General features: G+C 36.7%; 1 protein-coding gene across 1 annotated transcript in view; it reads left to right on the top strand.

The window, feature by feature from the left end:
- Positions 1-5632, top strand: part of Vps39 (vacuolar protein sorting 39) — a 219032-nt gene extending 213400 nt beyond the window's left edge. The window contains exon 17 of the mRNA XM_067155478.2: positions 2026-5632. Within this exon, the coding sequence (XP_067011579.1) occupies positions 2026-2089 (64 nt within the window). The 3' untranslated portion in view covers positions 2090-5632. The remainder of the gene's footprint in view (positions 1-2025) is intronic.
- Positions 5633-17105: the final 11473 nt, after the last annotated feature.

The raw sequence follows: 17105 nt of genomic DNA, 5'->3' as shown, positions 1-17105 counted from the left end.
CTTTAAAATTATATTTCCCATAGTTATAGTTCTCCGTCCCACCCCATATTACACATCCGGGATTCAGTATTAGCTTTGAGGAACAATTTGTACTGTCAGTAATGTTGTGTGATGCATACTTGTTCTCACTTTTCCTCTAATTAGTGATTATGTATATTAGTCTTTTTTTGCTATTTGATTTACGTTGCACTGACACAGATAGGTCTTATGGCGACGATGGGATAGGAAAGGCCTAGGAGTTGGAAGGAAGCGGCCGTGGCCTTAATTATGGTACAGCCCCGGCATTTGCCTGGTGTGAAAATGGGAAACCACGGAAAACCATCTTCAAGGCTGCCGACAGTGGGACTCGAACCCACTATCTCCCGATTACTGTATACAGGCCGCACTTAAGCGACTGCAGCTATCGAGCTCGGTATGTTAGTCTTAGCAGCAACCCTATAATTAGGGATGTCATAAAGTCGTAAAATACAACTTCCAAATTTCTATAGAACTCTTTTCCGCCTTGTCAATACTTTACATATTTTATTACACTTAATTACCGTACATGTTTCGAGAGCTAACTGCTCTCTTCTTCAGCGGTGCCAAAACATCAATTAACCTTTGGATGTGATACATTTGTACAAATATAGTTATCAACAGAACAATTATATATAAACCTTGAAACTGTTAAAATATTTCTTTGTGTTTCAACTTTTACTTAATTACTATGTCATTTATTACAAACTTTAAAATAGAAATTTTCAAATCATAAATGAATAAAATCTATTAAATTAGTCACTATATGCTAAAATTTTAAATCTGCTCAGCTCTTGGAACTTACATCCTTATTTACATCTAAAAAGGAAATAAAATGTTTCTTTGCGTCTAAATTTACCTTTACTTTTTCTTTCGTTGCATGAGGTTATGTTTGTCAGTGAGTTATCCAAGTACATTGCACCTTCTTGGATACATTTTGGAAATAGTTTTCTTCATGGCATTTGAAAGGTTTAAACTGCGAATCAAGGTTAACTGCATGCAGTAACGGGCCTTGGAATGTTTTGTAATGCGGCAAGGGTTGGCACTTCTGAATTACTAATTGGCGGTTAATTCAAAATCACGTAATTCAAAATCCAGTTTTTTTGAGAGTCCCAATGACTTTTATTAGCGAGGTTTTACTGTCTTGTTCTTTTATAAAACGCTTTCAAATGAACTTCAGGACTTGGTGGCCTAATATTTAGCCAGTGTTCATTTCTACTGACAATAGGCTGGATTATTGACGGTGGTTAACAATCATTATACTTATACGAAAATTGTGATTATAATATAGTAATCACTCCTGAAACACTTGATAAATAGCAACAAACTGAGAATATACACAACACGTGATACTGGTAGGTACGCAAGAACTCTGTGTCTAAAAGATTTTAAGCCACTTTCATTCCAGATGGCACCACAGTGCAGGAAACGACACGCAGAACAGAAATTGTGGTCAAATATTAAGCCACTGAACGTCTGCAAACACCACCAAATTCAATAAGGCTCGCTAGGAGTGACTTCTGTCAAGCAATTTGACTTTATTGAAGTGCCCACATATTTATCAAACTAAACATAAATGAATGTGAGCATAGGGAGAGAGGTTTAAATATTCACATTAGCTGCTGACAAATGCACCCCAGCAACTTAGTAGCTAAGTGTGAAGGAGACTCAGAGTTCCACCGAGTGATCCTAATAATCAATCAAATCAGCTAACATCGACAAGCGTTGACCGAATAGAAAGATAGATTCATGCAGATGACTCTGAATATAACACAGCTATTGATTATTTATATAATAGGAATTGATTGAGGGATGTTCCACCATTCAGCACAATATATAATATATAAAACATTAAGTGAAAATTGGTTTCGATTCCCTTGGATTCATCATCATTTCACAGTAAATAAATAAATCAAAGGATCTTAACAACAATCAACATGAAATCTGCCTTTAGATACGTTTAAAATGGTTGTCATTTGAAGTGTAACCTGGTTTATTGTTCTGTTGCAGTGCATTCGCCCGCTACCCCAACGGAGACATTGTGCACTACTCGTGTCAAGATCGGAGAACATAGCTTCATTGAAATAACTAGTTGTGAAGTTGCTTCCAGGAAAAAAAGACATTGTTTTCAGTTTCGAGTTGTGTAAGTATGTTTCCACTTTTATATGTGAATGTAAGGGGTGTGCCAACTTGTCAGGCTGAATGAAATTATATAGTTTATCATAGCTTTTTGAAACTTTTATAGGTGGACTCTTTAACATGTACAAGAGGTGCCTGAAAGGAGATTGTGGTCTTGTTTTTGTCGTTGAAATGGAACCATTCCTGAAAATTCTCTCTTCGTGCAGATGGACCCCATCTTTTAATGTTTTATATTCTTTACCTCATAATCATTCTCATCCTTATGTTGTATAAAACTATTTTAAGAATTGAGAGCATTCTGCTCTTTCTAGTTTAAAACAGTTTGGTCAGCAGCAGAGAAAACTAAATTGATGCGGTTCAATTTCAAAAAACTGTTTTATATTACCTTGGGGAAATCTGAAACTTTCAAGGTCTTAATGAATTCACAGGAGAAATGAACTTGAGTCGTGTGTAATCAGTGCTTTTCAAGTGTCCATCAGCAGGTAATTTGATTTGTGTGTGTGTACTTCATCCACGGTCAGCGCTATTAGCAGCCATCCTTGGAGGCTCTTCCATTATGTGCCTCTTCTTTCTACCTCCCATTGGTCCTTGAAGAGTCTTTCATTTACGTTTCTGGATTTTGCTTAACCCTTTGGAGCCCAGTTTTATTCCCACTCGTATTCTTGCAAGTCCAATTTAAACAACACGTATTTTTTGATGGTGTGATACTTCTGGTAGCACTTGAGGTGGAGTCTTGGGTTTGTTGCTCAGTTCCGCAGAGATAGACCTTTTGTCTCGACTTACGGCACAGTCCCTTGTTTCTTTGTCCTGTCGGACATCAATGATGCGTAGCTTCCTGTTAGACAAAAGATCGACATCAGAATCATTACCGTCACATGTATGTAGCCGCTCGTAAATATTGTGGGTGTGTATACCAGGGCTAGCAAAATATAAACAATAGAATTACATAGATTATGTATATCCAGAGATGACCTTTCTAAAATTAAAAAAATGATTAGTAGATGTCAGCACTGTACTAAGGAATAGTTATGTTATACACTGTAGAGTATGTCCACTACTTTCCTGCAAATTGACAAGAAATCTGACCTTAAAGTTGGTCCGACTTTGGGATCTGAACTGTGTATTAACAGTATCGGTCGTAGTTGGACGGCAGGCTTTCATAGGGTTCTGGTGAAATCCTTTAACATGATAACAGCCTGCATACTGCAGTGGGACGGGAGAGTAGTGTTGTCATTATAAAAGGAGATCGACTTGTCCAGGGAGAGGCACCTCGTCGGCCGCACTGATCTCCATTTTAATATTTGAAGGTGGTTGAATGAAACTTTAATTAAAATTCAATGATTTTGTTATGTCATTAGGCATACAGCTAGAAAAAACTTGAGATGTTCAGGTATAATAGTTAAGAGAAGAAAAATGTTAAGGGTTTTTGTAATACAGTTTTACTTAAGAGAAGAAAATAGACACAAAAACAACATACATAGGTGTTTATAGGTAAGCAAACGAGATTTACATTTACAGTTATGTATAATTTTATTTAAGGAAAACGCACATAGACTCTGCTACAGTTGGTAAACAAAAGAGATCAACACACTTACAGTTTAAAAGAAAGTAAGAACAATTCAATGTGGGAAGGGAAGTTGGTGCGATGGTTGGGCCTACATCTTGGATTCCAGCTAAATAGTAGCAACTTGGGTGTTAGTTGCGCACATTCTTAAGAATTGATGTAAATGTTTATCTGTAAGTTTCGATTGCTTGTGGAAAACGTTTTCTTGCATATGTAGCTGCTTGTTGCAAAAACAAATTTCACTGTTAAACCTGTATAGCGTTATAATGCTTTTAGTGAAAAAGTTGCACCTTTACAACACAAAAGTTATTTTATTCATTTCAAAATAACATGTACTTGTATTTTGTCTTTTACTAATGGCTGATGATGTCCCAAAGTGGATGAAACATGCCCTATTTTATTAAGTATATGTTATTTTGGAATTAATAAAATAACTTTCTTATTGTATAGGTGGAATTTTTTCACTAGAAACATTATAACGCTTATGTAGGTGCTTCTGAAGACGGTGATCATGCCAGCCACAAACATTCTTATAGACTCTGCAAGACCGGCGTAAAACACAGTCATGCTGTTATTCATGAACGAGTCTTTCAATGCAGCTCTTTAACCCTAACACCTCCATTTGTAAATTTTCTGGAATTTGCATAATCATGAAATTCAACAAATCGCTTGTTAAATTCTCAAGGAGTTCCATTGCTTGAGCATGTTTGTCAACAGAAAACTCGTGGTCTTTGTCTGAAGTTCTATAGACATACTCTTAAAACACGGGAAATGAGCAAAGTTTCTATCCTTGAATTGGTCTTTAAAAAAAAGTTTCAAAGGGCGCGCAATGTGAGCTTGCATCTAGGAGATACTGGCGGCAGCCCTGAAGATGGTTTTCCATAGTTTCCCATTTTCACACCAGGAAAATGCTGGGACTGCCTTTTCCTGTCCCATTGTTGCCATAAGACATATCTGTGTCGGTGTTATTCGCCATTACTTGGTAGTGAGCACGGCACTCACCTTTATGTTTAAAGATGGAGATATTTTTAATATGTCAATTTTAAATGTTTGGTTTTTAGGAACACAAGCGAGTGGAGTGGCCACACGTGTTCAAATCCCCCCGTCGGCTGTCCTGAGAATGGTTTTGTATGGTTTCCCGTTTACAGTTCCTGGCAGTTCCTATTCATAGGCCACACTGATATCCTTCCACTTCCTCACTCACCGTTCGTTTCATCTTCCTTTGCTCCTCAACTGAGGTTGGCATCCAGCTGTAAAACATGATCTCACCTCGTTCCTGACCCCATATCAAAAAACAGGTCTAAGGGGTAGGCAGGCAATGCTTAAATTCAAACAAGTTTGAAATAGGAGAAGTATGAACTAAATACAGTAATACAAACGTATAATTCAGCATCATTCCTGGAGCACTGTTTGCAAAGTTTGTTTCCGAGTTCGACTGTTGTAGCGGGAGCATGGAGGCCCCAGTTGGTAATTCCATCCTTTCCTAAACCAAATGCAATACGGCCTTTAATCAAAGAAAGTGCCTCTTCTTCCTCATAACTTACAGACACTTTGTTTCAGAGTTATGATCAATTTCGTAAACCTCATCTGTTTCATTACCGTCGCTTTCAGAGTTCAAGTCCACTTCCTCCATAGTTTCACCCAATGACGAAATTATCTGATCAGTGGATGCCATTATAACTTGTAAAAATTCATTAACAAAAGTCACAATATAATAATTTTACATTAAGCACAAGCATAAGACAAACGCTGACTTATTACAATGCGCAAAATGTGAGTAGCACTGTCACGCCTAATAAAGAATTGAGGGTCTTCGTTTTCAAAGATAATAGAAATAACTGACACCTCCCTATGCTAACAGTCTGTTTGAAAGGTATATGGAGTTTCAAAAGTAGAGGTTATGTAGGGCCGAATTCATAGACAACACTTATACATAAGTGCCCCTTATAAGCCAGGTTTCATTTCATATTACCTGCTTAAGTGTCCCACTTATTGCTATAAGTGGACCTCCCCCACACACTTAAGTGATTCACTTATGTTGCAGCAAGATGGAGGATAATGATTATGCTGAATATGTTGCATTTCATTCACAGAATGCTTTCCGTGTACACAGTAGAGATGGAAAATCCTGTCGAAATGTAATGTGACCAACAATTTAAAGAAGGTTTCGTTTTAGTAAAGTGAGAGTTATGAATATTCTTGTTCCTTTGATTGAAAGAGTGAACATAACCTCTAGAGGACCCACTATCTCACCATTAATGAAGATATCGTTTTGAGATTTTATACCACCTCTTAATTTCAGATTATTATTATTATTATTATTATTATTATTATTATTATTATTATTATTATTATTATTATTATTGTTATTGTTATTGTTATTGTTGTTATTATTATTATTATTGTTGTTATTGATATTATTATCATCACCATTATCAGTATTTCGCTTAATTAATTGGAAACAAGTTATCAACACTGTAGGCCTATGCAATAGTAAAGAACTATATTGAGTTACAAGAAATGAACGTGTTGCACTACCACCATTTATTTTAAGGTTGATTTGTGCTAATTATATCAGGTTAGTCAACCTATCGTTTGCCGGATTATATCAGAAGTTTCTGAAATTATGGCATTGCACATCAAAACATACTATTTACATTGTATTGGGAAGTAATTAGGCCTATTACAACGTAACGGCTACAGATATATTTGTCAAATCATTAAAAGCGTTGTAGGGCTAGGTATTCTACGTTTGGATGAATATTTGTATAGGTTCGAGTACCTGGATAACTATAAACATATTATATTAAGAAGAAAATTAGACTATGGGCATTTTCATAGTTTGCTTTGTCCACAACCAGTTTTTCCCACGTCAATCATATTGTGATGAGAAACTGCGTCAGTCTGCTTGTTCTATATTATGTGCATGTACTTCGACACAAGTTCTTGCAGGTGCCGTCTCAACTCGCTGTTTTGTTATCCATTCTTATAACCAAATGCAATATAGACGATCTTTTAACCTCAGAAATTTTGCGCGCAATCATGCGATGTCCTTCAATAAATCATCAATAGATCATCCCACTATTCGGTAGCGAACTACACGATCCAAGAAGCATGGGCATAAACTGTGCTCCTTAAGTGCTGTCTATGAAATGTAAACTCATATAAGTGAATACTTATTATAAGTGATCCCTTATTACTTAAGTATACTTATACTTATGTATAAGTGCTGACTGTGAATTCGGCCCGTAACATTCCAACAATAAGCAATATGCTATGAGCCGGTGACTGCGGGTTCAAAAAAAAAGGTTCTTTGTTTCCAAACACCCTTACATGTGAGTACTTGTCGCTTATAAATTTAAAATTTCCTTCTTGTTTTAAATTTCTGTCGTTCAAGAGACGAGTCTTATCTACTAAAAAAGCCGAGTCACATATCCACCCCAAGTCTAAAGTTTTTCCAAGGGCTTTTTTTTTTTTTTTTTTCAGTGAAAAGAAATTTTTAACCACCACAAGTTGAAAAATCTTTGGAGGACCTTTCCATGGCTGAATCAGCACACCTGAGAATGATAAATAACCTGTTCATATTCACCATCACACCGAGCTCGATAGCTGCAGTCGCTTAAGTGCGGCCAGTATCCAGTATTCGGGAGATAGTAGGTTCGAACCCCACTGTCGGCAGCCCTGAAAATGGTTTTCCGTGGTTTCACATTTTCACACCAGGCAAATGCTGGGGCTGTACCTTAATTAAGGCCACGGCCGCTTCCTTCCCACTCCTAGCCCTTTCCTGTCCCATCGTCGCCGTAAGACCTATCTGTGTCGGTGCGACGTAAAACAACTAGCAAAAAAAAAATTCACCATCTCTTTGCCATAAGACCTATTTGTGTCGGTGCGACGTAAAGCAAATAGCAAAAAAATATATATATTCACCATCTGGCTCTGCCTGAAATTACATCCATGACTTCTTATAAGGTCATCACGTGATGTTACTTCAGAGCGATTGTTGGTGGACAATACTGCCCCCATTATTCCCAGGCTAAGCCCAGCCAGCGAGCGAGAGATCCCGAGGTGGACCGTTCGATCGTTGGCTATCACTTTCTAGAGGCATTTAAGGGAAGTTAAGGGTTGATGACCAAGCAGGATAAAAAGAAATGTTAAAACAACACTCTGACATTCACATAAGCAAATAATAAATGAAAATATTCTTAATGATATTCTCTTTTTTTTTTTTTTTACATAGAACTTCCATGCTTAAAGTAAATACAAAATTTTAATATTCCACCTTCTCAATACTAAAAAATCATTTAATGTTTTTACAAAAACATTACAATGACGTTAAAAGGTACTAGTTTCGGTCCACTGTGGACCATCATCAGCCTAGTCAAATTACAACAGTAAAAGACATAGTGATAAAAATAGTATGGAGAAATGAGAGATTATCTAGAAGGATGGGATGGTGGTGGAATGACAGATAAAAGTGAAAAAACCGTATTTGCGAATAATGATAAAAGTAACAGAAGTGTTCACAATGACAAGTAAAATCTTGTGAAGTCGCATAAAAACTCTTGATGAGATAGTCTTTGGTTGGCAGTTGCTCCTCTGTTGCACGATTGACATATATAACTACGTATATGCTTCTAGAAAGTTGTAGATGTAAGTTCCACTTTTGCGTAGAGGGAAGAATTGTCCGATGAGACTAGCACCAGTTTAAAATTGACAAAGTTTAACCTGTTCTATGGTGGAATTAAAGGCTTTCTGTGTTAAACAGAAGTAGTCTCAGTTCAATCGGGACCCCAATGAACCTGGGGAAAGAAGATAGTATTAACGCGGGTAATTGGATAGAGAACAAGCGAGGCACCGGAAAATATAAACGATGACTCACCTTGCGCTGCCTGGAACAAACTTGCTGGATTGAATGCAACTTACAGAGTGAGCGTGGCGCGGAGTAGATCAGCAGGAAAGGGGTAGGTGAATACGGAGGGGAGGAATGACGTAAGTGGTGGAGGGTGGGAGGGATGGGAAAGGTTCAAGGCGGGGTGGACGGGAGAGGAAGTAATGGTGTTTGTACTGTCGGGGGACCCTTAATTGACTTAAAGAAAGAATTTTGATCAACCGATTTGTTTTTTCTGTAATAAGTAATGAAAAGGTCAAATAAAATATTGGGTTTCTCAGTTATTTCGTTAAGGTTATAGTTGGCATTAAAGTATTGATCTAAATGAATGTAAAAGTTCTCTATTATATTGAGTAGAGGTCCTTTCTTAGCTATTTTGAGAATGTCCATGTCTGTTTCAATATTCGTGAATTTGTGGTTATAGTCGACCATATGTCGGCCGATAGCTGAAAATTTGTTGTATCTGACTGAATTGAAATGTTCTAAATATCTAATGTTGAAGCTCCGGCCGGTTTGCCCCACATAAGAAATATTAGAGCATGTATTACATTTAATCCTGTAGACGCCTGATTTTGTGTACCTATTTATTTTATTAATATGTGATGTGTTATGTAAGATGTGTGTGTTGTTGTTGTTGGTTTTAAAGGCTATTTTCATACCTTTTTTCTTTAAAACATTGGTGATCTTGTGAATTCCATTGACGTAAGTGAAGATGGAAAAAGAGTCATGTTTAGGTGGTTCTTTTTTAAGTGTGGTCTTGGGGCGAAATTTATGTTTGTTAATGATGTTTTCTATGAAATGGCTATTGAAGCCATTGAATCTGGCAATGTAGCGGATAGTATTCAATTCGGTATGAAGATCTTTTTTATTCATAGGAACGTTGAATGCTCTATGTACAAGACTGTTATATGTTGCTTTTTTGTGGGGGAGGGGGTGAGCTGAATCTTGTCGGATTGTGACGGCCGATTGGGTGGGCTTTCTGTAGATCTTGTAGGTTAAAGATTCCTGTTGTCTAGTGATCGTAATATCCAGAAAATTGATTTTTTGATCTACTTCTGACTCCAATGTGAATTTAATATGCGGATCAATGTTATTAAGTGTTTGGAGTGTGGTGTGAGCATCTTCCAAGTTCTCGTTGATAACTACTAGGACATCGTCGACGTACCTAGCCCAAAGGAGGATATTGTCGAATTTATTGTCGATTTTAGTATTCTCGAGAAAGTCCAGATAGATTTCTGCGAGAATGCCTGATGCAGGTGAACCCATTGCCAGACCGTTTTGTTGATAGATGGTACCATTAAACGTTAAAAAGTTGTTATTTACGACTAATTTCAACAATGTAATGAAATATTGAATTTCCAATTTACTCAAATGACTGTTTTTGTATAAGTTACTTTTGATGATGGGAATTAATTTAGAAATTGGAATGCTTGGGTACATGTTTACGATATCAAAGGAGTGAAGTGAGTAATGAGGTTGCATGTTAAATTTATTAAGTTTGTCTATTAATTCAAAGGTATTTCTAACCGATTTATTGGATGAAAAAACGGTAATTTTTGCTTAGGAACTTTTGAATAAATTGTGCGGTTTTATATAAAGGGCTCGGTCTAAAATTGATGATTGGACGAATGGGAGCACCTGCCTTATGAATTTTTGGAAGAGCTCTAGCCGTAGGAAGCCCAGGGTTCATACTTATAAGCTGGCTTTTTTCATGTTCAGTGAGTAGGAAGGAGGAGTTTTTTAAGGTTTGTTTAAGGAGTCTTTGGACTTTTTGTGTGGGGTCTTTTTTAATTATGGAAAAGGAACTATCTTTAAAGAAATCAGATATTTTACTGATACATTCATTCTTATCGATGATTACGGTCGTGTTGCCTTTATCGGCCTTGGTCACGATTAGGTCGTTGTCCTTAATTTTTTTGTTTAGGGTGTGCAGGAGCTTCAAATCGGTTAGTACATTCCTGTTATTAGAATTGGCGGGAAAATTAGGTGAATTATTGCGAAAAAGGATGTTATTAATTTTCTTTTTGATGTCATATCTTAATTCATCTTGTGTGTAAAGGCGTTTTAGAGATAGCTAATTCCGATTCTGTTATCATTGTAATAATTGAATTGGTTGTGTTCAAATCGGGCCAGTTATGTTTGGGTCCCTTGGCTAAAATTCCTTCTTCATTTGGATTTAGGGGAGTATTGGATAGGTTAATTACGGGTGGATGAAAATGGTTACGATCGTCTGCTGGCCTACTATTGCGTCTAATTTGATAATCTTGCAATTTGGATCTCTTTAATTTCTCCAATTTATTATCCAAAATATGTTGTTTCTTGGTTAAGTCTATAAATAATTTATCTTCAACTGATTGGAAGAAGATTGTCCAATGCGCTTTAGATAACAATTTTGTTGCCGCAAGGTAAGACTCGTATAGTTTGAGGTTAAGAAATGATTTTTTCCTATAAAGAAACTTGATTTCATCTTTCAACCAAATTTTATTAGTCTTAGTTTGAGTTTTGGAAGTTTGTGACGTGATACGATGTTTCTTTTTGTTGTGTCTTAAGAAATTTGGCGTTAAATCAAACCGAATGCACTGTTTGAGAAAATCTATGTCTTTGCCTAATTTGGCTATTTTCAACTTAATGCCTAGGTTTTGAAAGGCTTTGTGTTTAGCAACATATAACAGTCTTGTACATAGAGCATTCAACGTTCCTATGAATAAAAAAGATCTTCATACCGAATTGAATACTATCCGCTACATTGCCAGATTCAATGGCTTCAATAGCCATTTCATAGAAAACATCATTAACAAACATAAATTTCGCCCCAAGACCACACTTAAAAAAGAACCACCTAAACATGACTCTTTTTCCATCTTCACTTACGTCAATGGAATTCACAAGATCACCAATGTTTTAAAGAAAAAAGGTATGAAAATAGCCTTTAAAACCAACAACAACAACACACACATCTTACATAACACATCACATATTAATAAAATAAATAGGTACACAAAATCAGGCGTCTACAGGATTAAATGTAATACATGCTCTAATATTTCTTATGTGGGGCAAACCGGCCGGAGCTTCAACATTAGATATTTAGAACATTTCAATTCAGTCAGATACAACAAATTTTCAGTTATCGGCCGACATATGGTCGACTATAACCACAAATTCACGAATATTGAAACAGACATGGACATTCTCAAAATAGCTAAGAAAGGACCTCTACTCAATATAATAGAGAACTTTTACATTCATTTAGATCAATACTTTAATGCCAACTATAACCTTAACGAAATAACTGAGAAACCCAATATTTTATTTGACCTTTTCATTACTTATTACAGAAAAAACAAATCGGTTGATCAAAATTCTTTCTTTAAGTCAATTAAGGGTCCCCCGACAGTACAAACACCATTACTTCCTCTCCCGTCCACCCCGCCTTGAACCTTTCCCATCCCTCCCACCCTCCACCACTTACGTCATTCCTCCCCTCCGTATTCACCTACCCCTTTCCTGCTGATCTACTCCGCGCCACGCTCACTCTGTAAGTTGCATTCAATCCAGCAAGTTTGTTCCAGGCAGCGCAAGGTGAGTCATCGTTTATATTTTCCGGTGCCTCGCTTGTTCTCTATCCAATTACCTGCGTTAATACTATCTTCTTTCCCCAGGTTCATTGGGGTCCCGATTGAACTGAGACTACTTCTGTTTAACACAGAAAGCCTTTAATTCCACCATAGAACAGGTTAAACTTTGTCAATTTTAAACTGGTGCTAGTCTCATCGGACAATTCTTCCCTCTACGCAAAAGTGGAACTTACATCTACAACTTTCTAGAAGCATATACGTAGTTATATATGTCAATCGTGCAACAGAGGAGCAACTGCCAACCAAAGACTATCTCATCAAGAGTTTTTACGTGACTTCACAAGATTTTACTTGTCATTGTGAACACTTCTGTTACTTTTATCATTATTCGCAAATACGGTTTTTTCACTTTTATCTGTCATTCCACCACCATCCCATCCTTCTAGATAATCTCTCATTTCTCCATACTATTTTTATCACTATGTCTTTTACTGTTGTAATTTGGCTAGGCTGATGATGGTCCACAGTGGACCGAAACTAGTACCTTTTAACGTCATTGTAATGTTTTTGTAAAAACATTAAATGATTTTTTAGTATTGAGAAGGTGGAATATTAAAATTTTGTATTTACTTTAAGCATAGTCTCAACTCAATACGGAACCTAACAATGAAGTTTATTACTTTTAATTAGAACTTCCATAATATTGTATTTCTTCCTCGATTTTGAGTGACACGTGTTCTTAATCTCCAGCCTTACTGTGCTGTAATGAAAACCAAAGAAAAATTAGGCCTCTTGCCTTTCCAAATCAAAATATTTGATTGAAAGAATTAAAAAAAAATTAACATAGAGGTTCATAAAATAATTAAACAACTGTCTTGCTAACGAGGGTTTTACAATAAATGTGTTCAAAGCTTTACCAATTCAGAGTAGTCTCAACATGTGGTTTTAAGATGAACTCAACTAAATTTATCATTTACAGTATTTAATATTAGTCAATGACACCAACATGAACTTCAGTAGAAAATGAAAATTGATTTCAAAATTCTCAAAATTAATTATTATTCTGATTATTATTATTATTATTATTATTATTATTATTATTATTATTATTATTATTATTATTATTATTATTAATCTCTCATCATTTAATTAACCTATGCTTCACTGTCACACAATCATGTTCTCATTAATTTTTCACTGCATCATTTACCTAACGATCGTCATTAGCATTCCAGAATAATTATTTTCCAATTAATTATTAATGACTTGGTTTCACCATAACTCAAAGTAATCATGCGGCTAACGAACTTCTACTTCTGATCTTTGTATTGCATTTCCATTCAAATTAATCTTAAAATATTTCAAAGTTCAACTATAAATGTGTCAGAAATTTACGTTATCCACGTGTGAGCTAGTTAAATAAATTTTATTTACAAATCGAGTGCCTTCGTAAGATAACGAGATGATCTTTCCTTTTAAATCTCGCTAATGAAGAAAATAAATCCTTTTCTAGTCTTCCTCGACTTAAGTTGATCAAATTTTCCCTTAAGGGCATGAAAATTACTTCTTAAGGCAGCACACAACGATGAATGTAATCTGCGTCGCAGCAAGTGCACGACCAGATCAAATTAAATGGGACCAACATGATACAAGAGAAATATACGTATTTACATATACACACACATTCACACTAGGAAACACGTATTTTATGTACATTATTTATATCGAATCCTGTTTTGGCAAGTTTATTCATGATTTTTACGAGTGGTCAGGTCACGTAATATCTAGCAGAAATAATCTGTGTACTGAAATTATTCTTCATTAATGGTGACTAGTGATCGAAGTCATGGGTATCATTTGGTAGAAACACATTTCACATATCGATGTGAGATCATCTAACTCTTGAAATTATAATGGAAGATTCTAGTAAAATCCATAAGCACTACCATCGCTTGGGCTACAGGTTGAAACTATCGCGAGCGTGAGCCTTAATCGTATTATTTTTATTCCCTACCGGTGAAATACACTCGCAACACGTACTCCAATAATTATAATCTATCTTGCGCTCCCAATACACAAGAATAAGTCAAATATCATCATTAAATCATCAATCGCTCAATTATACAACAAATATCCCTCAGGATTCGTCATATTCCAGACCCTTCATGAACAGAGCACATTCAATCTCACATATAAGGACTCTACTGTAAATTTATGGCTCACGAGCATTTAATTCTGTTTTATCCGATCTTTAGTCAATATTATTATTACTTAAGTGATTATTACATCCACTGATCCTCGTGGAATATCATAAAATTAGATGACTTCATCATAAATACAAGTGATCTTGAAAGACACTAGGTTCAACCCTATTCACTCAAAATGTACATGCAAATTTCAGTCCGATAACTTTCAACATTACAAGGGAAGTAGATTTATCGTGTGGTCAGTGATTTTTAAATATTAAGCTCCTAAGCATGGGAAATCATTCAAAGACAACCTACATGTCTACTCTAACATTCAAAATTTCATTCACACGTACCTTAAGAAGTGGAAAAATGAAATGTTTCTAACTACAACAAACTAATAGATCTACGACTTAAAGAAGAAAGACCTCTAGTTGTACAAAAGGTGAGACAGATAAATTAAATTAAAAGGTACTCAAGTTTCAGATGGAGTTCGATCCCCATCGACAGTCAATTATTCCAGCATTTTCCTCCGGTCAGTCTCCTTCCAATTACCAGATACGCCTCACATTTTACAGCTCCATGGAGGCTTTGTAGCAGGTGTCCCTCGATGAAGTTGTGTTATAGGTGGTTGTGGAATTGTCCATCTTGAGGTGTTCAGCTTCTAAGACGACTTCTGTAGAATTCCGGTCACAAGCTGTAACTGAGATGACAAGATTAAGTATTTGCACAAGCACACGTCGAACGTTAATAACTCGTCTACACAGTCACACTTAACTTGGTTCTTAAGGCGTGTTTTACTCCATAGGAATTCGCTAATTATCTCGCTAAATTCTGGCAGAACGGGCGTCGACTTGAACTGGAAATCATTTCTCCACGTGGTCGGATAACGTAGTGTCGCACATCCAAGTCTAGAGTTCAGAATAGCAATACAGCGAAGGATATTCAGAGAGAGCAATTTACTCGTAACAAGGCCTTTTTATCTTATCGGCCTGGGAGGTGTGATCTTCAACGAGAACGATAATTGGCTGATGGTCTCATTTAATTGGCTCAGACTATTCCAGATTCAGAATGTGAGTTGCGCGCGTGCGGCGGTAGTCACGTGATTTGCTTCAACCTTGGCACGGTCCGGACCATGTATCACCCCTCTGAATGACGAAAAAAACTCGTTCTTAGCTCGCCACTACTTCCCCAATGACACATTGCAGTTCCAAGCAGACAATAAAACTTTTAATTTCCAATTGTTGAAAATATACACAATATCGCCAATTTTAACGGGGACAATACGGTACAATGAATGGACTTTGGAGGATCGGTGTGACACTTCAAAACTTTTTACCGGGCGAATTGGCCATGTGGTTAGGTGCATGCAGCTGTGAGCTTGCATCCGGGAGGTAATGGGTTCAAACTCCACTGCCCTGAAGATGGTTTCCCATTTTCACAGCAGGTGAATGCTGGGACTGTACCTCAATTAAGGTCATGTCTGCTTCCTTCCCACTCTAGCCTTTTCCTATCCCACGGTTTGCCAAAAGACCTATCTGTGTCGGTGCGACGTAAATTCATAACTTCTTCTTTTATTTTACAAGAAGACCATGTTTGCTTCCTACCTCCATCACAAGTAACATGAGAGCTGACAAACTGTGCCGTATCGCAAACATTCATAGCAAGAGGAAGAGCACGTTCTACTCACATCTCTTCAACAATGGCTGTACACATTTTCACAATAACGCACCCTCAACTATTATTCCGTCATCAAAGTAACTGACTGGCATGGCAGCAACGTTTTCATTTGCTATCATTTTAAAAATACAGTATTTTGTTGTGTCAAATGAGTTTTTAGTGATATAATTTTGGTCTGACGAGCTTCGCCCATAACAGACTGATACTCGTTCATATGCTGACTTTCATAATGTCTCTTCTAATTATACAGTATTCTTTAAAGGCAGATACACTTTCCCTACAAATTAAATAGGTCGGCTTATAAAGTGTGTCCATTGTTCATTGAAGACGCTGACCTCGTTTTGCTATTTTCCTCTTTTTTACAACGCTTTCACAGAGACATTGTTAGGCCCAGTTGAAACTTGCTTGAAATAAATGAGCAACTTTCCACAACCTGAAGCCAATGATTGCGATAACCACAGAGAACTTTATCGAAAGTCACGGCTAGTATGAATCACTCGAACTCCAGACGTGTGCAAGCTCAAGAAGTGCACAACAGCGAATGACTAACAGAGTAAGTCCTGTCATTGGGATAAAATAACATTTGTGTGGTGCAACGTCCCAGTAACTTTTGTGTGCCAGTAAATATACGGACACGAGGCTGATGTATTTGAGCACCTTCTAATACTACCGTGTTGGACCAGGATCAGACCTGCTAAGTTGATCTCAGAGATGTTGTAATACCATTTGTTTAAGTCTACTTCACAATAGCAGCTGATGTCGTTATCTTTCTGTCTTGCTCCAGTCCGAGGGGTACACAACTACGCTAGAATGATGGCAAGGAACAAACTAAACTAGTACATAAGCCTGTCAAAATTACTATCTATAAACTATGTACTGTAATTGGAAATTCTAAATGGACCCTCCAGGTTTTATACGGCATTCGAATGGAATACAAACTGTATTGAATGCAGTTGTAGGTCGGAGTTGTACTTTGACGTCTGCTCTTGAGAAAGCTGCATGCAACTGTCCAAAACAAATCACCATCAACAGGGTCATGTGCCCTCGCTCCATAT

Source organism: Anabrus simplex, chromosome 11, assembly GCF_040414725.1.
Source record: "Anabrus simplex isolate iqAnaSimp1 chromosome 11, ASM4041472v1, whole genome shotgun sequence".
Classification (NCBI taxonomy): domain Eukaryota; kingdom Metazoa; phylum Arthropoda; class Insecta; order Orthoptera; family Tettigoniidae; genus Anabrus; species Anabrus simplex.
Note: the sequence above shows the minus strand (reverse complement) of the source record. Positions and strands in the feature narration are given on the sequence as shown.